We start from the raw sequence: 22,835 nt of genomic DNA, 5'->3' as shown, positions 1-22,835 counted from the left end.
TTGCATTATTCACTTTTGTAAGGTCTTTGTTAGAAAAGAAACGCCACATTTTTCAATTCTCACTCTTTTCGAGATAAGAATGAAACACAATCTTCTTCTTTTTATCTTTATTTACAGTTTTGGATCGTTGCACATTTTCTTTTAATTCTAAATGTCTCACTCAGCTACCTCTTATGAGAAACTTCCTTTGGAAGGGAATGGTAGGGGGAGGCAAAATAACCCATATTGTGAGCTGGAAGTCAAGTTATTCAATCGCAGTTTGATGCTGGTTTACGTATTTTGGAAAAGGAAAATTGACATTATTCATTGAGAAATGAAGAGAATAATGCTAAAGAATACAAGGTGATAGAAAAACAGTGATAAATCAATACATTAAAAGAAAAACAAATACAACTAGAAAAAGCCAAAATTTGAAACTATAAATGGACGAAAGCATTGCAACCATTGTAGATATCCTACCTTCAATTCTATAGAGCTTTGAATACAAAGAAGTAGCCAAATCAAAATGAGCATAAGGGGTTTGTATTGTGTGAGCTAATTGACAGGTAAATGAAAGAGCTTTCTAGAAAAAAAAATAAAAAATAAAAAGGCAGCTGCTAAGAAACTGCCATGTGGCAGTTTGTTTTCATTTTAAAAAATAAATAAAAAAGAATATTTTTTTTGTGCGCAACAAAACAATTTGCCATTATGAGATTAGGTGGTGGCTAGACTCGAATTGATATGTTAAATTTTTAAATGATGTGGCATATAGCTGAAGAAAAAAATGAAGACATGGCACATAAAAATGAGTCCATCCCACAAATGACCTAGCTCGTTACTCAAGAATCACTCTCCTCTTACGAGAAACAAAATGTCAAAAACTCTAAAACCTTAGTTTGAAAGAAATTAAGTTGATAAATTATCATAGAAGAAAGTAATTAGAAGAGTTTTTGAAGAAGAAGATGAGAAACATAATTTTGAATCATGAGTGCAGTGTTTAGTTTTCTTTAACAATCCAACTCAGTCCTTTTAGTTAAAACTTGACTCTGGTTTGTGTACTGATTCTGGTAGGGTAAAATCTAGGAATGTATGTATGATCGAATAAGTAGTTTTTGAACATTGCTATACTACGTGTGGATACTGCTGAAACTGAAGGACCGATTCTTCCAAATGTTGAGAATCATCTCTCTATCGCAACCTCGTGTCAGCCCTCTCGCCCATTACGTAAACACTGTATGTTCCGCCTCAACAAGCTGTCTACTGCCATCTAATTCTCCTTCCTCCAAGCTGTTGCATTCTCGGATTTTGATTCTCTCTTCTCCGTTCTCCCACTCGTCCAAACACAAGAAGGAAGATAGCGACGACCTTTCTCTTTTCAATAGAGACCTAACAGCTCCGCCGAAACTCTTCGTTGTTCAACCTCGTCTTCGTCCTTATACATTTCTGCAAGCGAAGCTAAACGAGGCTTTGTGCCTTGCAAATTCTCTAGAAGAACAACGAGATGGCTATTTTCATATTGATTTTTTCGACAAGGATGTACCCCCTTACGTCGTAGTTCAAAATCCTTCTGTAAGAGGGGCTCGCGCTGGTTAGTCCAAAAGATTTGAATTCTGTTCACTTCTTTTGCTTATAAATTGCACTGTTTATTTAATTGCCGCTGAAAGATCATACTTCAGATATTGTAATTGGCTCCTTGGACCAATAACATTTGGGTGTCAAGGATACTAGTAGGAACTGGACCTTTTTATTTTTACACGTCGAGTTAATTGGCTAGCATATGATCCAGATGGTTAACCATTGCATCATGTCATTGTTTTTTTCTTTTTCTTCTCATTGTGTTTTATATTTGCCAGATACATATTTTGGACCAGGGACTGTGGACACCATCAAATGCCATTTGAATGCGGCAGAATCGAAGGTAGTGGTAATTTGGTTTCTTTGTGTGCGAATAGCTGTACGATGTGGTCATTGAACTAAATATTTATCAGTTTAAAATCTTATCAGAGTGAAGTCGATGCTATTTTTGTAAATGCCACTCTCTCTGGTAGTCAGCAAAGGAATTTGGAGGTATGCTTGTGTATATTCATTTTCTTGCAGCCGGTTAGTTCGACCTTGAACAAATACACACTCATGGTCTTGGAGAAAAAAGTTTGTGTATATGTTGTGTTTTCACTCAGATTATATATGTGTGTGCTTGCAATAATCTTTGTTCTTGATTGTATGCTCCTTTAATTTTTTGGCAGTGGGCGTGGAATAAACCTGTATTGGATCGCGTGGGTCTCATAATAGAGATATTCAATGCTCATGCCTACACGAAGGAGGCAAAGTTACAGGTTTTTTTTATGGTCCCAATTAAACACATCATTGCCTTGTTATTGCTAGACTATACTTATAGTCATTGAGTAAAGGGATAGGACTCATTTTTCATTTTGTTGTTACTGTTTCTATTTGGTTCATGAATTATTGTTTTGTTGCAACCATATGCAACTACACTAGAAAGCTTTTCATTGATGAAATAAAAAGTGACTTAACACTCAAGTAGACTCCAAGGGAAGCATATAGTTAGACTCTTCATTCACACTCTCCCCTTGAAGTATGCTAACGGGAAAAAAAGGACGATCTTCAATAAAGGTGACATCCATCGTAACAAAGTACTTACTTGAAGATGGATGGAAGCATTTATAGGCTCCTTGATGCAGAGGATACTCAACAAACATGCAAGCCTGATGTCACGTGGTTATTTTCAAGCTAACCAGCTGTGTGGCACTTGGCTTGTTTATGATGCCCGTGTAGCCAAGTAAGCCTTTGAGAGGTTTAGTGCACCAAGCACTATAGGTAAACAAAGATAAGTATGACAGCGGAAGTTGATTAGTGCAACAAAGGCACTTAGGATATGTGAAAATGTTGGCAAGAGTGGAAGCTTGAGGGAGCTTTTGGGAATGTATATGCCTTGATTATGGATCTTGATACTTCACAAGGTCTTAAGTTTACAAGGGTTTCCTTGATACTTCACAAGGTCTTACAAGATTTGGCTAAGTGATTACAAATGAGAGCCCTTCCAAGTATTTATAGGCCTTCCCAACCGACCTAGGGCCTTAGAAGGTCGACGAAGGCACATTCTAGAGATTACAAGATAGTTTAGCAATTTACAATGGAGCCTAGAACATTCTAGATAAGATTGGACCTTTCATGACACTTCCTGATCGTCATGGTATCCTTCCAGCACGTTCCAGCACGTTCCAGGGCCTTTTCGGGTGTGTCTGGACCATTCTAGCACGTTATGGCACTGTCTAGGGCCTTCTATAGCCTTTCGAAGCTGTCTGGGCCGTGCATGGGTGGTGCAGCATGCACATGGGCGTGTATGGGGCCTTCTAGAAGCTTCTGAGACTGTTTGGACATGAGGCGCACGTCTGTCGCATGCGTGCATTGAGCTGGCTGCACGTCGCCGCGCACGTGTGCCGCCTGCGCCATGTGTGGGTTGTGATGGGCGACTGTTTGGTGGGCATGGGTGCCTGTGTGTGCGCCTGATAGGCTGGCCAAAGATCCATGTGCATTTGCCCGTGCACAAGGGCTATCTGGGTGGCGCTGGTGCTTGGCGCTTGGCGCTTATCTGATGGTGCCCATGGAGTGTGCATCTGTACAAGCACATGGGCTGTCATGGGCACGTGTTGCGACATGCATGCGGTGCTCGTGGACTGCCTTCCGTGGGCACATGCTAGTGCCATGGGAACATGTGGGCTGTCACATGGTCGTGTTGGGTTGTCAAATGGGCATGGTTGGCTCCTTCTTGGCTTGGCTTTGGGAACCTTATGGCACGTTTTGGTGTAAAAATTGGGGTCATTTTGTGGGACGTGACACTGAGCCCTAAGGGTAAATTTAGTTTGGTTAGGACCATGGCTATGGACATAGGTAGTGTTTCCCGAAGGGGAACAACATGGATAAGACGAGTGGCAGGATAGGATTCTTTGAGGCAAACTAACGGTGTCTAGAAGTGAAGGACATGAGAAGACATGTGGTTGATGAGATGAGCGACAATGAGAATGACATCACCCCAGAGATAGGAAGGAAGAGAAGTAGACATCATAAGGGAACGAGCAACTTCGGTGACGATTTTTTCGTTCGGCAAGCCCATTTGTTGGGGGTGTAAGCACGGGAACTTTGTAGAAGATAAGAACCCATTAAGAGAGTGATTTTGAAACTCACAACCATTATCACCTCGTGGGATTGCAATCTTTGTATTAAATTGCTTTTCTATGGTGTGGTAGAAGTCCTGGAATGTGGAGGTAACTTCGGATTTGTTGGAGATCAGGAAAACCCAAGTGAGACGAGTATGGTCATCAATAAAGGTCACAAACCATCGTTTCCCCGAGGAGGTAATGACCTTGGATGGTCCCCAAACATCACTATAGACAATAGTAAAAGGTCGGGTTGGCTTATAGGGTTGCGAGGGATACAAGACTCGGTGTTGTTTAGCGTGTATGCACACATCACAAGATAAGGAAGAAACATCAACTTTAGAAAAGAGATGAGGAAATTTTCCGGCGTTGTCTGAAGGCAGCGTAACCATTCGTCCATGGCAGCACTGATCCGAACATTGACGGCGGCGGGGATGGCGGCACTAAAACTAGTGGCTGTCTCCTCTGTTTGATTTTCATCACTAGTTGTGTTGTTTAGGATTTGTTCAATGTCCTGCTCTGATACCATATTGAAAGTAGAGACAAAACACACAAATTTATGTGGAAACCCGAGTACCGAGACAAAAACCATGATATTTTTCGATAAATTTTACAGTAGGTACAATGAGGGAGAATAAATAGAATACACAAGGGAATAAAAAAGGAAAAGATTTAGGAATTAGGATAAATATTTCCATGATCTTTCCATAAATACCCTAAGGGCCAAGCCCACTAATTCCAACATATCCATTATCCCCCTAGTTTTTTTATAAAAAAAATTGGCCCATTCAAAAGTGTGAATCCCACGTAAATAATGTATGTTGCTTTTTTCCTTGATTCCCTCTTTCTTGCCCTCACCCTTTACCGTTCATGTGGAAAACAACTTTTCTTTCCCCCACTTCACACGATTTACCATTTCCCCAAGCCAACTTGTTTAGCCACCGTAGTTCAGTCTTCTTCCGATAAGATCAACGACTCCGACCACCATGGCTCATTGTCATGTGCCCTATACAGTGTTTCCATCCTCCTTGTCCTCCTGATATTTTCTTCCTACATACAATTCCACCCAAGGGACTCCTTGCCATCTTTGTATTTTTTTTAACAGGAGACGTCTCTTTATTATATCAAAACAAACTCAAAGTACAAGAGATATATACTAAGAGTACAAATATATACTAAGAGTACAAATAAAAGAGATCTAGAGATCAGGGGACACACCCAAACATCACAACGAGGTTCACACCCCCTTAGCGTTCTCATCATCTTTGATGGCAATCCGCTGCATTTCTGAGCAACTTTTTCTTCATTAGAGCCTTCCTCTTCTGCCACACAAGCAATCTTTGCTGTCCTTTATTTTCAAGGTTGGAATTCTCCAAATTTTCCATCATGTTTTCACCAAACTTGTAATGACGCCTCCCCTGCAACTCCATCTCAGATGATGTTGTCATTTGTCGTTTCTTCTTCTGCATGCGTCCTCGATTTTTTGATCACTTACACAATGGATATCTCTTTTTCTCACGTCTCTTCTTTTGCACACTCTTCCCCTCTCCAAACACAGGTTTGTTGAGAGGTGCTTCTTCCTTTGTTTCTTCTTCAGACCACTATCTTGATTTTTCCCCCTTTTTACCACCAGTTGTTCTTCCTGCATGCTAGTTGTCTCCTTCTTCTCTTTCTCATCTCACTAACTTTTGCTATTTTTAGATTTTGAACGTTCTTACCTTTTCCTTCTTATGCAGTTCTTTATTCTGTCTTTGCCGAAGCATCCTCTTTTCTCCTTTCCTTCTTTCCTTCTTGCTTGGCTGCTTGATTCTCCTTAGCTTTTTAGGAAGCAATCTCAAGTAAGATCGACGTCGTGAAGCAACCTTTCGAACTTGACTAGACAGTTTCTGAACAAGGTTTTCCTTCTTTACTTGGATGGTTGCTAGGGTTCTTTCTTCCCTTTCCTTCACTCTGTGAGCACAACCTTGTTTGTAATCTTTCAATGTTTGTTGCATCAATTCCAAGATTTCTAACTCTTAAATCAGCAATTCAACCCAAAAGCTTAAGCTTGCAGGTAAGTTAAATTTAATATAATATATAACACTCCCCCTCACTTGTGGACTTGAAATATGAATAAGGCCTAACAAGTGAAAATCAATATTAAATGGGGAGAAAATCAATATCAATGTTTGTTAGGATCTCACCTAACTAAGAGACTCAAGAACACCAAGAACACTCGAAGAACACTAAAAGATAGATTTATATTGCAATATCAATGAAGAAACTACAATATAACATAACTTTTCGAGAGGGCTACTCTCTCCCGATATTTCCCAAAGGAAATTTCTTACAAAATACTCTCTCCTTTTTGTACACTCTCCCACTAATTTATCACTCAACAAATTTAATGGGTAATTACTAGAATACCCCTTATCCCTTACCGTAATACCCTTACTACTAATCATACTAATTATCCCAATATATTTCTACCTAATGACTAGAGACCACTTACTGTTCATACCATACTAATATACTTATCTAGGTACCGTACAGAAAATTTTGAAGATTAATTTGGAGAAAATCTTGTAGAGACTTGCGTCATTGATGGAGGTGATTGGGGAAACACTCACTCGAATGAAGTATAAGATCAAAAAGAAGAAATTGAAAATGTTGATTTGGTAGTAGTCTCAAATGAAAATGAAAAACCCAATGAAGAAAATGGAAAAGAGGTATTGAACATCAAAACTCTAAATGTTGAGGCGGAAATCAAATAATCGTCCAAAAACGACCCACCAAATGTGGCTTCTAATGAGCTGGTTAGACCGTTTTGAGATAGCCAATCGGAACACTGCAACTTGGTGTTTATGCAAAACTTTCGAATCTTTTCATATAAGAGATCAACCTTTATTGGCATGCCTTTATTTTTCTTGATCATTAGAAGCCACCATCTTTATGCCTCATGTTTGATGTCTTTTTATTCTTGTTTCATAGTTTTATATTGTCTATCTTGTAACAATTATTTTTTTTTTTTTTTTGAAACGGAAACAAGCCTCTTTATTAAAATAAATAAAAGAGATTAATGCTTAAAGTACAAGAGAGATATACCAAGAGCAAAAAGGACTAAAAGAACATATACAACGTAAACCGCAAGAGAGAACATAATGAAATTACAATGAGCTGGACAAGACCTTTTAGAACCCGAGCAAAACAAGAACTAAATACAAGTCAAAATTGCAATGAGCTGTATCAAGCTTCTTTTAATTATTCCACATTGGATTTGATACTTTTGTATTTGTATTTTGGGTTGTAATCCTTGTTGGACGTGATGAGGGTGCTAAGGGGGTGTCAACCTGGTTGAGATGTCTAGATGCGGCCATTGATTCTTTTGTCTCTTTATTTTCGCTCTTTGTATAAACCTTTTGTACTTTGATCTTTAATATTATCAATAAAGATGTCGGCTTCCTTAAAAAGAAAAAGAGAGATCGAATACCACAACCTCAAATAAACTCAAAGCAAATGATGAAGAAAAATGTGATTCTTGAAGGCTTTTTTTTGGAAGTTAATTCTTTTGTGATTGATCCTTTGAATATGGTTTAAAATGAGCTTGAAGGAAGTATCTTTTTTGAGTTTATGGTCGATGGAGAGGTTCATCTTTTGGTGGCAATATTGATTTTTTTGTCTCGAATTTATCCCTTTGATCATAGTATTTTTGTTAAAATATAGGAGGTTGGTTTAGTCATTCATTGTTGGCTTCCTAATTTTTTTCTTTCTAAAACTCAAGGACAAGTTTTCTTTTTGGAGGGGTAGAATGGTGTAAGAAGAGTATGGGTTATTTGGGTAGTTAGTTAATATTCTAATTTAATTTCCTTTTTACCCCACCTGTAATAAAACTCTGTAAATAGGAGTATTCCCCTCTTGTATGAAACATTCAATACATTGTTCATTCTAATGAAAGATTCACAATCTTGGTTCTTGGAGGATTTCTCCGGGAGACTACTTAGACTACATCATGGCCACTTGCCCAGGAATTAATTTTCTATGACTTTCTTTGAAATCCAAACATTGTCGGCTCAGACAGTTTGTCCCTTGAGATTATTTGAGGTGCATGTAAGTTGGCCCGGACACTCATGTATATATAAAAAAAATTATTTTTGCAAGTTAGGTGTGTTTGGTGGGTATACTTGCTTTGTGTCCATTGGGTTGGCATAGACTCTATCTTCTGTTGCACAGCTTTGGTAGGAAATTGTTAGGTACTGGATATTTAGTTTATGTTAGTTAAGGGGCATAAGGGTAATTAGATAGATAGGGAGTTACTCGTAGTTATTGCATAAGGGTGGTTACTACATGTTATAAATAAAGGGACGGTAAGTGAATGAGGAGGTGGTTATTCTATAGAGTGATCTAGAACTTGGGTGAGAGTACCTAAGAGAGAGGTTCCAAGTGCCTTTTACTTGGGTTTATCTTATATTTGTTTTATAGCTATATTTCATCATATTCAAATCTTATTCTTGTTAGGAAGTATCCTAACAAAAACATCATTCCTGTCCTCAATCGTTCAACTTTGATCTCTAGTTTCAACCTTTGGTGTTATGGTGCTTGGAATTTTAAATTTAGTTTTCCAGAGATCAAGAAATTCTTAGAATTTTCTTTAAATTTCTAAAATTGCTAACATTTTCACCTTTTCTTTTGCTTCACAGGGCAGAGAAAAAGTCCCCCAATATCTTCTATGTAATTTACATTTATAAATCATCTCCCCTATTTAATTGCTGTGTGTTTCTTTTTATTATTTATAGGCTGAACTGGCTGCTTTAATGTATAAAAAATCAAGACTCGTTCGTGTACGTGGCCTTGATGGACGTTATGCATTTGGTGCTAGGGGAGAAGCTGAAGTTGTTAGTGCCAGAGGGTAGAGTATACTGCATTTACCTGCTTTGCAATGAGAAAAACTTTAACAATCAAAGTTGTCATTTCTTTCTGGTTTTTCATTAATCGATGCAGCGAGTATTTTATTTGTGAAGTTATCTAATTGCAGGAGAGGGAGTGGGGGGCGTGGCTTTATAAGTGGTGCAGGAGAGACTGAACTTCAACTCCAGCGGCGAAGGTTGAATAAGATGCTAAATACTGAAATTTTATTTGGAATTCCTTTCTTGCAAACAATTTAATAAAAAATGGAATAATAATTAGAAGATTAAGATTGCAAGCCCAAGAAAGGCAAAACAATGGGACAATGAGGAACTCCAACTTCATTGTCAAAACAAACATGCAAAAATATAAAACCAATATCTGGAGACTTGAGCTTGTTTGGTACTTTGGAAGCTTAGTCGCGAAAGAATAAAAACCTATTGCAAGTGTTTTAGTTTATTTAATTTTTTTTTAAGAAAATTAAAACAGACTCCCAATACGTGCTGTATCCCCTAGGATGTCGTTCCCTTCAGGAAGAAGAATATGCGAGTGGCCACGTGTCCTTATATTGCCTCTTGCTGGACTCTTGGAATTATAATCTCTCCATTTTCAGTTGGTATGTGGCCCTCTACATGCATACAGACATCCCTATATTAGATAATAATGGAACACCTTTTCAAGAGAGAGGTGTTTTGGCTTCAGTTCACCACGGCCTTTCTTTGGGAGCATGTGGCTTGAATTGAACGGAACCATAGAATCTTCCATAAGGAGAATTCTTTTGATCGTTTCTTAGATATATTTTTTAATCTCTATCTTGGTGTAAACTTATCTCACCTACCTAAAATTATAGTTTAAATAAGGGAAAGCTTCAATTTTTTCCCAACTTGTGATGTTATATCAATTTCCACCATAAACTTTCAATTTCATCAAATTGGACCCAAGGCATAGTTAGGTTGCAATTTTTATTCAATTTTTGCTAATTCAGCCACTTATTTTATAAGTAAGATAAAAATTTATGTTAAGTTACTCATTTCAATGTATAAAGTTTTGCATATATTTAAGTTTGAATAATCCACAAATTGGAGAGTTTTTATTTTCCCAGATTAATCTACTTGTTTTGAGTTTAATCTCTTTTTGCACCTTTTAATTTAGGTCTTCTGTATGTTACATTGTTGAATCCATTGTAAGGCTAGTGATTTATAGTCTTTTTGTTTTTTTTGTAATGGCGGAAATATATAAGTCTCGGTCGTGGTTTTTGATGTTATGTTTGAATGATATAATGAGGGCACTAAATGGGTGTCACCTAGTTGAGATGTTTGGTGTGCCTGCTGATCTTGTTTATACTTTATTTTCTAAGCTCTTTGTATAGCCCTAATATACTTAGAGCATTAGTCTCTTTATTTAATATCTATATGAATTAAGAGACTCTTTTCCTTTAAAAAAAAAAAAAAATCCACAAATTAACCATTGTATAACTTTGCTAAAACTCACCAAGTTTAGTTTATCTTCAATTTTTCCCATATATATGTTTTATAATTGAGAGAACTTGTTTTTAACAAATTTTCAAATGGAAACTTATTCCATAATATAAATTGCAATATACTTTCAAGTATAAAGTTAAGATTGCAACACTTTTCTAAGTTTGGGGTGCAATTTGATGAAATTGAAAGGTCAGTGTAAAAATTGTTACTTCACAAATTTGATGGTAGAATTGAATTTTTTCCTTCAAATGCCTTTTGCCAATTGAAGTATTTTTTGCGTAATCTCTTTTTGACATGGGGCTTTGCTTTCCTCCCCAATTTTGAAATTGCATATCATGTATGAAATTCTTTCTTTTGTTAATGGATAAGTCCTATTGTACCCCTTGACTTCTCCTTTTCTGATGTAAAGAAGAATAGGTTAATTTTTACGTTCCTTGTAATATTTAAAAAAACACCCGACTTGTAATAAAACTCTATAAAAAGGAGTCTTCCCCTCTTGTATGAAACACGTTATCGTTCTAATAAAAGATTTAGAATCTTGATTCTTGGAAGATTTCTTCTCGAAGCTTCTTAGGCTACATCATTTTCGTATTTGATTTTAACCTATCTATTGTAGTTTAAGTTCTATAACTATTCTTTCAGAATTTTGGAACGAAGAAATCATCTTTATTCCCAAATTGAAGAGGTCCGCCGTACACGTTCTTTGCAGCGTGCTTCTCGAAAGAGGCATGGAGGTTCAAATGGCCAACATTTAGCTACAGTTGCTGTTGTTGGGTACACTAATGCTGTAGGTGCTCGGTTTCAATTATCTATGATTGTTTCCTCTGTTTCATGAGGGGGGTGGGGAAGTCTAAACAGCTTTTGTACTATCCATTTAACAGGGGAAGTCAACACTAGTCAGTGCACTCTCAGACAATGATCTCTATAGTGATTCTAGGTACCTGTGCTTTCCAGTTGTTACTGAGCAATGGTTTGCACTTTGCATACCGTTTGGTCAATATTTTCCATCTGATTTCGGAATCTGAATTTATGCAGATTGTTTGCAACTGTCGATCCCAGATTAAGAAGTGTTTTTCTTCCTTCTGGGTAATAGGATGTCCAATGAATTGGAAGTGATACTCTTTGGTGGTTTCTATCGTTTATTTTCAGAGGTTTTTTCTATTACCTTTTGATGTCTATATAATTTTCAGGAGAAAAGTAGTCCTAAGTGATACGGTGGGATTTATTTCAGATTTGCCTGTGCAGGTATTGGAAGCATGAGCTGTCACTTTTCTCTTTTACAATTTATTCTTTAAAATCTTTCTAGCTAAGACAAAGAACTTTTTCTGTAGTTGGTCGAAGCATTTCATGCAACTTTAGAAGAAGTTGTTGAAGCAGACTTGTTAGTGGTATGATCAGCTTGCTCTGACTCTTTTTTATGCGCAAAGAGTTCATATATCTTTGTACTTTGTATCTTCAGTACCATTGAATTGTGATCTCAAGTGAATGATTGATTCCAGGCCAAATTTAAATTTCACTTTTGTTAGGTTTCAAAAAGAGTTTTAAATAGACTTTGGGCAACCATCGTGGGTTGGCCTAATGGTAAACAAGGAGACATGGTCTCAATAACCAACTAAGAGATCATGGGTATAGTAGCCACCTACCTAGCAATTAATTTCCTATGAGATTAGTCAAGGTGCGCATAAGCTTGTTCAGACAGTCACTGAGGAAAAGAAAAAGAACTTTGGGCTTAGTTAAGTTGACGATAAGATATCACTTGTGCTGCATTTGCATGGCATTTTAAAGTGAGTTTGACACAAAGATCTTATATTATATTTTTCTCTTTTCATACACGATCTTCAATCAAACACAGACTTTTCTTCTTGTCTTCTTTTCTCTTTTTCTTCTTCATTTCGTTACTATTCTTTCACTAGTGATGTAGTAGGATTGGTAAATAGGGATAAATTTATATTAATCTTGGTTAAATCTTAGAATAATCCTTTTTGGTTTCTGTTTGGACTTTACTTTTTCACTCTGTGTGTATAGTCCCTAGTTTCTTTCCTAGCTTGTCTTTAAGTGTCTAAAGAGAATTGTCCTCGTGTATTCAATAAATTTTTATTTGATTCTCTCAAATTCTCTCCTTTAATCCTTTAGGCTACACCAATTTAGTTTCAGAGTTGTCGCTTGAGCCAAGTTTAGTTGTTGCCAATGGAAGACTAAGAAACTCTTGCTAACCTAGAACAGACTATTGCATGGGGAAGCTTTTGTGTGTTGTTGTCATTGCCCAACAAAAAACATCTAATTACAATGAGAAACCCTTTAGAGTATTCTCTTATCAAGAACCAATAAGAAACTTTCAAGAAATTTGTAAGAAAGGAGAAAGGATACTACAACAAAAGAATGGTGGTTATGGGATGACATGACAATTGATATAAGCATAAAGATGGTTATGGGATGGCATGACAATTGTTATGATATATATTTTTAACATCTGTCCTTTATTGTAATTGTACATAGTGTCTAGGGTTTATTTGTTCTCTATATTAATGTAACTTTACTCTGACTCAATATGAATAAGAAATACACTTTCTCTGAATTTTGGACTACATGGTATCGGGGCCGTTGGGGTTTCGAATGACCGTTAGCTTCCATCTTCATTAGGCTTAAGTTTAGGTCACCTTTGGCCAGCCGTTTGTCGACACTGCCCAGACCATAAGAAGCGCCACCTTCGTCCGCCCTAGTCTGCCTTCGCCGATCATTGTGAAACACTGTGCATGAGCTTCACGCGTCGCCCAAATATCTCTGCACAACATCCACGTGCCGGCGCGTGAGAACTTCGATTTGATCTCCATCTTCTAGGATTTTCTCAAACCTCTGTTTCCGATCAGTCTGTGCAATTGGGTCCATCGAGGAGTATTCGGGTTTGACGAAAACTGAAGGTTACACCATTGTTCTACGGTTTTGCTCCAATTTTGCAGCTGTTTGGATTGATTTTTTCTTTGTTTGTGTGGACTACAATCAATGTGCGACTCTACTATGTCCGACATAAAAAATTTGGTAGTCTCCAATGTTATACCCTTAGCCTCTAAGATCACAGAACATAAGTTAAATGGATCTAATTATTATGATTGGCGTCGGACAGTTATGTTCTATTTGAGAAGTACTGATATGGATGATCATATGACTGAAGATCCCCCAGAAGATGCAAAGCAGAAGAAGGATTGGCTTCATGATGATGCCCGTTTATATCTTCAGATCAAAAACTCCATCGAGTGTGAGATAATTGGATTGGTTGATCACTGTGAGTTTGTTAAAGAACTTCTGGAATTTTTAGATTTTCTATATTCAGGTAAAGAGCAAGTACATAGAATGCTTGAGGTTTGTATGTAATTTTTTTCGTGCTGAATAAGAAGTCGAGTCTGTCACCAGCTACTTTATGCACCTTAAGAAGATAACTGTCGAGTTTGGCTTGTCGTTACTTTGAAAAGCAGGCTGAAGTTCAGATCGGATTCAGATCAAGGATACTTAATTGGATGCAGGGTTTTAGATGGAAAAACTATAATTGCAAAATTCTGTGGAGTAGATGAGGTGTCTACAGCGAAGGAACTACCAGCAAAAGTAGCCATTCAAACAGTGTTCCATATTTCTAAACTTAAGTGAATGTTAGGGGATCCTACTGAGGTACATCCGGTAATCTCTTATAGTTCAGAAAACCATGATTGGCAGGAAGATTCGGAAGAAGTATTTGGCTATAGAAAGGATGCGGCAGGGCAGTGGGAAGCGCTGATAGGTTGGAAGGACTAGCCATTACATGAAGATACATGGGAAGTCTGTGCTGATTTCCAACGTCAATTTCTAACCCTTCAACTTGAGGACAAGGTGAAATTGGAGGGATGTAATGGTAGACACCCTGTTATTTTATAATATGGTAGAATGGGTAGGAAAGAGGAAGCACGTGAGTTGTTAGAGTGAAGTATGATGTATAACTAACAGTGGGGAGTTAGTTAGAAATATGTTGTATAAGAGGGCAAATGGATAGGAGGAAGGGGTGTTCATATTTTGGGTTAAAGTGAAGACTCTGCAACATTTCTTGATAGAAAGGAAGGGCAGAGGGTTAGGGTTCCTTTTAATTGTTCTTGAGTTTTCTTTTACTTGTTTGTTCTTTATTTCATTGTAATTCTGTTGAAGATATCAATAAACATAGACACTATATTAGTGTTCTATCAGATACCTTTGGAGCTGAGTTTGCTAATTTATTTCTTTCACCAAAAAAAAAGGAGTCCAGCAAGGCAGAGGCTAACAACATTCCCCTCCATCTGGTTCCGTTCATTAAAGCATGGGATGTTAAATTGATTTGAGATGTCAGAGAAGTAGAAAACAAGGAGCTTGGTTTCAGTCTATTGAAGCCTGTGTTCTAATTCAATTAGTTCGATTTGTCAGAGAATTAGTGAAGCAAGGAAACCAAATAAGTGGAGGTTGACATTGACCTTCTCAAAGCACTATGGAGCTCGAAAGGAATTGGCTGGACTTCCCTTGAACCTCATGGAAAATCAGGTGGAATGTTGACCATGTAGGATGAAAGTTAACTTTCTGCTATCAGTCAAATGGAAATCACTGTGCATTATGTTGTGTTGGGCAACCAATTTTTATAGACTAACCGATTACAGAGAGAGGAAAGTAATTTGGCTGGTGCTTATTTCCCTCATTGGTTTTAGTGCAGAAGCTTGGTGTTTGGGAGGAGTCTTTAATATGACCAAATTTGAAGGAGAGTGCTTCCCGAAGAGGTAGAATGTCGCATGGCATGAGGAAATTCAATAATTTCATTGAAGAACCAAAACTCATTCATGTTCCTTTACTGAATGGAAAGTTTACATGAGGTTCTTCAGCACATTTTGTTCGAATGAGTTTAAGCTGCCAAATGTCGAAATAAACTCTTTTGCATTTCAATAGACTGTAAAAGGCACTTTTGGGGAACTATGGTTTGAGAGAAATCATTGGGCCTTTTACAATAAAGTCTCCTTTTGGTCTGATCGATATGAGATCGCTTGGCCGAATGCCTCTTCGTGGTGCTCTCTAAGTAAACGGTCTAAAGACTTCTCTTTGCAAGATATCCTAATAATTGGCTGGCCTTCATTTTTCCTCCTTGATTATTGATTCAGTTTCGGCAACATCCTTTGGTGCTTCTTACATTTACAACTTCTTCTTGTTTGACCGCATCTTTATTCTGTGAGACCTCCAATTATCTACACATATGTTAGGAAGGGTAAAAAAGGGAATTCATCGGCTAATAATAAGAAAGAATGATTGAGGGAAAGAGATCGTGCAAAGTGGGCCTCACTGGGGAGAATTTTATGAAGGCTATAAATAGTGATTGATAGAGAGAGGGTAGCTAGGTTTTATTTTGTCATCTTTATGATGGGTAGGCTGTTGTAGCCGTATGGGGTTATCCTTCTTGTAAAAGGTGCTGGTATGTTCTTTTGGTTATTTCCTTTCTTTGTTATCTTTGTTATCGTTTATTGTAACATTTTGGCTTATATATAAATAAAGAATATCAGAGTATTGCCTCTATTTAGCCATTGTTGGGTGTTTTATTTGATATTTTAGTCGGAAGCCTGACATATTCCTAGTCTCTTACAATTTGTTTCTATGTTTCCTTTTGAGATGTGTTGGTTGTGTTAGCATTCACTTGGACGGTAATAATACGGGTGCTAAGGGGGCGTTGAGATTCCTAGGTCACCTCCCGATCCTTTTTAGTTTTGTTTTGTTTGCTCATTGTATAATCCTCTTGTACCATGAGCTTTGTCTTATTGTTTATTGATAAATGAGGTCATCTCCGTAAAAAAAACTCGTATTGTAAAAATGTTTAAAATTGTCTTTCACCTCAAATTTTGTTTGCATTAAATATACCCAAGATAAACGAGTATGATCATCGATAAAAGTAATAAACCATCCTTTTCCAGTATGAGTCGTAATTTTGGAATGACCCCAAACATCGATATGAATTAAATAAAAAGGTTTTGAAGCCTTGTAAGGTTTTGGAAAATATGTATACCAAAGATTTGTTTGCAAAAATACAACTTTCACAATCAAAAGATTAAAAATCAACTCCCTTAAATAAATTTGGAAATAAATATTTGAGGTAAGAAAACTAGGATGCCCGAGCCTACGATGCCCAAGTATAATATGTTCTTTAACAAGAGGAGAACTGATACTGTTGAGACAATGAGTTATTTTATTGTTAAAAGAACTTTCATCAAAGTAGTAGAGACTATCAATCATCCTAGCATTCCCAATCATCCTCCTCGAGTTCTGATCTTGGAAAATGCAATCTCGAATCCTGATCTTGGAAAATGCAATAAGATTAAAAAAATGTAACATGACAATTAGAATCTTTGGAAAGTTTAGAAACAAATAAAAGATTACTGGCTAATTTTGGAACATGTAGGACAGACTTGAGGGAAATTTTTTCCCGTCAATTTAATAGTTCCTTTTCTTGCAATAGAAGAGAAACTACCATGGACAATTCTTATTTTCTCATTGCCACAAAATCCTTAGAGGAACCTGTCAAATGATATGTGGCGCTAGAATGCAAAGGTTCTTCCTATCAACACCCCTAAGATTGAGGGACTGAGGCATATCTGACTTGGCAATAGCTCCTAATGTGGTGGGACTAGGATCATTCTGGTTCACAAGTGGTTGAGGTCGCAGATTCACTCATATAGGCCCACCCTGAATTTTGGTTGTCGTTAGGAGGACATTTCTTACCTCTTGGGGACCATGTAATTTCCAACACGGTTCTTTGGTATGCCACTGTTTCTTGCAATGCTTAGTGCTCACAGATTGGGACCGGTTTTCTGTTGGGCTTCTCACTGTCATGCAGAATACCTCGCACTGAAGGAAGAGGAATCAATGGCAGAGGTAGTCAGAATATTCGAACCGCTAGTGCAATTCTCCTCAAGGCGAACTTCAGAGCAAACTTCCATCAAGAGGGAACAAGTCTCTTTCTAGAATATGCCCACGGACTCCATCAAACTTGGAGTTGAGACCAGCAAGGGAGTCGTAAATTTTGTTAGTCTCTTCAATTTTGAAGTACTGAATGCTATCACTAGGATAGTTTCGGACAATTTTTTTGCATAGGTCAATTTCTTGCAAAATAAGGAGTTTGTTAAAAAGGTTGTTATATCCGTTAGGCCTTGCTTGCGTTCATGAACTTGTTGTACAGTGTGTAGAGTCGAGAGGCATTCTGACGCTTCGAATATAGTTTCTGAGTTGTGTCCCAAATGTCTTGAACAGTTGCAGCATACAGTAAGAGTTTGCCAATTTGTGGCTCCTTACTGTTAATGAGCGTGGCCCGAATGAGGGAATCCTTCTCTTTCAGTAATGTTTCTGTGGATCACTTGGTAGAGGGTGAGGTGTCTTCCCTGTAAAAACCTCACTACCAAATTTGTGGCGCTCTTTTAGGATTATTTTAACTGATTGCGACCACGAAAAGTAATTCTAGCCATTCAACTTTTCTTCTGTCAATACTTCTGTAGTGTGTGCCACAGAACTAGACACGTAAGTAAGGGAACGACGTTACTGGATTCTCGGAATACATTGGCAGGTTGGTCGGAATGCCAAGAATCGATGTATGTGTGAGGGCTCCAAATGATGGCTCGTGAGCTTCAATTTGCTACCGAACCATAGCAAACTGTTGGTATGTGGTGTCTTGCACTTTTGGTTTGGATTGGTCCGAGAACTCGCCAACTTTGAATCCCGAATGGGTATAGAGATCACCAACACCTCGATAGTTATCTGGTATAGGGTGGTGGGAAGATGGTTTGGTTTCGGATATGACGAAGTTTGGGGCTACGGTGGCACATGGGCAACAGGCAGACTGCGCATGGACAGTAAGGTGTTGCGGCTAAAGGAAAACTTCACTTGTCGGCATGTGCAGCTGCAGGGGAAGGGTCACCGGAGTGTTTTGAGTGCTATTTGGCGGCGCATAGACTTTGGAAGGCTGCGGCTGAAGGATTTCGTGCAATTGCTTGTTCAGTTGGAGGTGGGGGTTTGTCGGAGTTGTCTGAAGCTAACGAAAGAGGTCATGTGGCAGCGGCTATCCTTGCATAAACGGTGGCAGCGACAGCAGCTTGAATCTCGGATGTGGTTCTATTGACAATGGCTTCCTCTGCACAGGCTCCATTAAAAGTTGTGTTGTCTAGGGTTTCGTCGTCATTCCTCCGATGCCATATTGAGAAAAAAAATTGATAGAAGCTAACACACAAGTTTAAGTGGAAAACCACAGTATTGTAAAGAAGGAAAGAAAATTAGGGCAAATCTCTACCATCTACCCTTGGACTTAAGCCCACTAATTCTAACCATTTCTTCTATCAGTTAGTTTTTAATTTAGTCTTGCTGGATGTCTTTTTTGTTGCATATTGTATTAATTGTGGTCTCTTTGATTAGCGAAGTCTTTTTTAGCTTAGATGGACAAATCTTTCAGTTCTATCAATGTATTTGTTTAGCTTTGTTCTTGTTTCTTCTGTTGTTGTTAAGCTTTTTTTTTTTCTTGTATCTTTTTTTTTTTATTATTTTGACCCTTAGATTCGTTTCATTATTTCAATGAAAAAGCCTTGTTCCATTTCAAACAAACAAAAAAGAAAATCATCTTGCTATGTTCTTGGAGTTTCATATTTTGTTTAGTCTTTTGTTATACTTGCTATCTTTTATTTTTTTATAGTATTAGGCTCATTTCATTAGTTCAATGAAATATCTTGTTTCTGTTTCAAAAGAAAAAAGTTCTGGCTTCTTCTTGTGGACGGGTGTTTTTGTATGCTTTGTATTCTTTCTTTTTCTTTTCTCAGTGTAATTGTTGTTGACATGCATCTCATGTTTTACCATATTTGTAACATTTTTTTTCTTTTTTCCTATTTTTCAAAATCAGTCTATTATTTTGAATATTTAGAAGGATTTTCAAATTTTTTTCTCTAGTCGTTTACATACCTGTTTGAAATTGAAAATAAAAAAGTAAATCGAGGGACAGAAATTTGCATGCCAAACGTGTCAGGAGTGTGTGATGTAGTACCTCTCTTACTAAGAGAGTCTTTCATGCTCTTGCTTAGTTTTTGGCTGTCAGTTTGTTTGTTATTGCTTGTCAAATTGGTTTTCTCAGCCCCTTTGTCTATTTGAAGGGGCTACCTTTAATAAAATCATCATGAATTTCTAGGAAACTTTCTGTCTCTCTCGGCCGCATCAAGTGTGTATGACACAGAATTATGCTTCACAGCAGTGAGATAAATAAGCAAGTCAATTTGAACACGGTTCTACTAGTTAAATAATTGTATCCTTAACCAAAAGTAAGATGCTCAAGTCTTCGCTCCAACATGTGGTGGAACTCAAAATGAGATAAACATTCAAAAACTTTAGGATGAATATGGAGGCTATCAAGAAACGAATTGCTATGGGTTATCTTACCTCTACCTCCTTCAGAGAATTCAGAGAATTTATGATGTAATTAATTTGAGGATTAAATCCCTTTTCAGTTAAATATCCTCTCGGGTAAAGGGTTAAGTAGTTGTATGTTTTGTTTTTCTATTAGTTACTCTGTTTTTTACAGCAAGTTACTTTTTCAGTTTTTAGTTACTTAAGTTGATTTAGTTATTTGGTTGCTTGGTTTCAATCTTTCAAATGCTGGTTTGTAGCCTTTAAATAAGGTTCTGGTTCCCTAGGTTGTCGGACACATTAATTATAGTAGTAAAAGAGTTCTTCAAGATTGTGTTAAAAAAAATTAGCTTTTATGCTAATTTAATTTAATAGTGTATGCCTTACTAATATTGTACCGAAACTCTTATTTAGTGTAAAATTCAATTTCGAAGTAGACGTCTAGGATCTTCAATGAGACGTGAATGTTTTTGTCCTGATTGTTGCAGCATGTGGTGGATTGCACTGCTCCCAACCTTGATGAGCACCGATCAACTGTTTTGCAAGTACTTCAGCAAATAGGAGTTTCTAAAATGAAGCTTCAAGATATGGTTGAGGTTTGGAACAAGGTAATTCTATTTACTTATTTCTTCTCCACAAGTAGGAAAATATTTGCAATTTTCTCCATAATGTATGATGCGTGAAATAATTTGGACAGATTGATTATCACCAAGAAGGCGAAAGTATAGATGATTCTTGTGATGATGATAATGGTGAGGCTGCTAATTCGTCGGGAGAAGATAGTAATGAAGGAAAGCTGTCATCTGCTGGAACTAACAATATTGTTGAAATGGAAAAGGGTGATATTACAATAAAGCAAGCAACTGAAGAACATCTTGGAAATAGGATGGAGGGACAAGAGAGTGATTGTTGTGATGACTGGTTGCAAGATGATGATGAGGATCAAAACCCTTGGGCTGATAAAGGCCAGGGAATGGGAGAAGATGTACAGGCTTCATTAGATCAATCTGGTCCACATGTCAGAATATCAGCTAGGTTAGGGGTTGGTTTGGGAGAGTTACTACAACTCATAGATAACAAACTGAAGGTTCAGGATGAGAAACTGCAAGCTCAAAACGTTTTAGAGAGGAATGTTTTTGATCGTAAATGGAGGCCATCTCAGATGGAGTCTGATTAATTTTGAGAAGATTATGATTCCTTGCATCTGCAATGGCTGCAGGCAAGTGTGTGGCTATCATATCTATGAAGCACTGAATATTATTTAGTATTCATGCATGTCTTGCCTCCTTTGCTTACATTTTCAGCATACGTTAAATTTTTTTTCTTTTTAGGAAAACGTTGTACTGATTATCAAGAGTGCAACTTCTGGTCCTGTACAGATAAATGGTCCTGGGATGTAATAATAACAATAATAAGCCTTTTGCCTTCTTTTAGTTTTCACAAATGTTGATGGTGATACAACTTACCACTCCTTTTCCAAATGTTCTTTCTAATTATGCCTTTAAATTGAGCAAAATGTTGAAACTGTTTTTGCTTTCAAATCATATTTTTTCAAAAACTAAACTTAAATAATTCTTTTTGTGTTTATGTTTTGGCACCGTAAGAACCACAAATGAGAGAAGCAAAAGAGATACAAGTTGAGAATAAAAGTAGTATTTCACATGTAAAAATGGTAGAAGACAAACATGTTTTCAAGAAGAGGTCAATCATAGAGAAGTTTTTGGTTGTAAACCGATATTGACAATGGTAGTGCTCTAGATAAGCATGTGAATTATTATGGGTTTGGAGTCAACAAATGAAAAATAGATGCTTATTGAGATTTGATAGAAAAGTTCCATTATTTTTTTGGTTAGTACTATTTGAAAAGACTAATTCGACTTTGGAAAGCATCTGTGCATGCGATTAACAAATTTTCGTGAACAAATTCGACTTTGGAAAGCATCTGTGCATGCGATTAACAAATTTTCGTGAACAAATTCGACTTTGGAAAGCATCTGTGCATGCGATTAACAAATTTTCGTGAACAAATTCGACTTTGGAAAGCATCTGTGCATGCGATTAACAAATTTTCGTGATGTTCGATACACTGTTGGATACTAGATTAATAAAAATGAGATATTTGGTGTATTGATAATTTCACTAAAGGATAACATAAGAAAAAACCAAAATTACTTCACTTTTAGGGTTAAATTTCAAATTTTACTTTGTATAAATAGCAAAAACTCATTTTAATTGTTAATATAATAAAATCAAAAGTAATAAAAAAATACAACTTTGAAAATGTCATAAATGTCCACGAGTAAAAAATTCACCTTTCAAATACAATCGTTCTCAAAATACCCAAAATTGGATCGTTCTTCTCCAAACAAATCAACTCAACTCTTTTTTTCTAATTTTTTCCTATCGAAACACTCAACCCCTACCTAAATCCCTTATTTCCCTCCCAAACTTCTTCATCTTTTTCATTCCCTCGAAGCCCATCTCGAACCTTCCTCGCCTTGAAGTTTGTTGCCAAAGCAGCCTCTAGCCTAATGGTACCCTATCTCAACCAACTTAACTTCATTTCACTTGAAAGGGGTCATCCACTCGTCGTTTCTACAAAATCAGGGTTTTTCCTCACTCTTTACTTCATTTCACTTGAAATGGGTAATCCACTTGTCGTTTCTACAAAATCAAGGATTGTCATCCTTCTTGCTTCAATGTTTATGAATAGCTAAATAAGAAAAAAAGATAACTAATGCAGAAAACACAGAAAGCTTTGTTAATCCAGTTCGGTGAATCCACCTATGTCTGAAGAGCTTTTATAACTTAGATAAGCAGATTTGATTAAGATTAAGAGTATAACACTTCAACAATCTTCCTATAACATCTAAAGAAGGTAATAACTTACCTTTGCAAAGATTCTTCATGAAACCGTAGT

General features: G+C 37.0%; 1 protein-coding gene across 1 annotated transcript; it reads left to right on the top strand.

The window, feature by feature from the left end:
* Positions 1-931: 931 nt before the first annotated feature.
* Positions 932-21,396, top strand: LOC101204834 (GTP-binding protein At3g49725, chloroplastic). The gene is made up of 13 exons (XM_004137159.3): positions 932-1,567; positions 1,833-1,897; positions 1,984-2,046; positions 2,223-2,312; positions 8,927-9,039; positions 9,166-9,234; positions 11,159-11,303; positions 11,398-11,453; positions 11,552-11,602; positions 11,707-11,761; positions 11,848-11,904; positions 20,404-20,523; positions 20,613-21,396. Exons 1-13 carry the CDS (start codon positions 1,150-1,152, stop codon positions 21,090-21,092), a joined length of 1,782 nt encoding a protein of 593 aa, XP_004137207.1. The 5' UTR covers positions 932-1,149; the 3' UTR covers positions 21,093-21,396.
* Positions 21,397-22,835: the final 1,439 nt, after the last annotated feature.

Source organism: Cucumis sativus, chromosome 4 (genome assembly GCF_000004075.3).
Source record: "Cucumis sativus cultivar 9930 chromosome 4, Cucumber_9930_V3, whole genome shotgun sequence".
Lineage (NCBI taxonomy): Eukaryota > Viridiplantae > Streptophyta > Magnoliopsida > Cucurbitales > Cucurbitaceae > Cucumis > Cucumis sativus.
Note: the sequence above shows the minus strand (reverse complement) of the source record. Positions and strands in the feature narration are given on the sequence as shown.

Bases quoted from the DNA above. Each gene is read 5' to 3' on its own strand.
- LOC101204834 (XM_004137159.3), top strand. From the start codon at position 1,150: ATGTTGAGAATCATCTCTCTATCGCAACCTCGTGTCAGCCCTCTCGCC. The intron at 1,568-1,832 runs GTTAGTCCAAAA...TATATTTGCCAG, and splicing joins TGTAAGAGGGGCTCGCGCTG to ATACATATTTTGGACCAGGG. The intron at 2,047-2,222 runs GTATGCTTGTGT...ATTTTTTGGCAG, and splicing joins GTCAGCAAAGGAATTTGGAG to TGGGCGTGGAATAAACCTGT.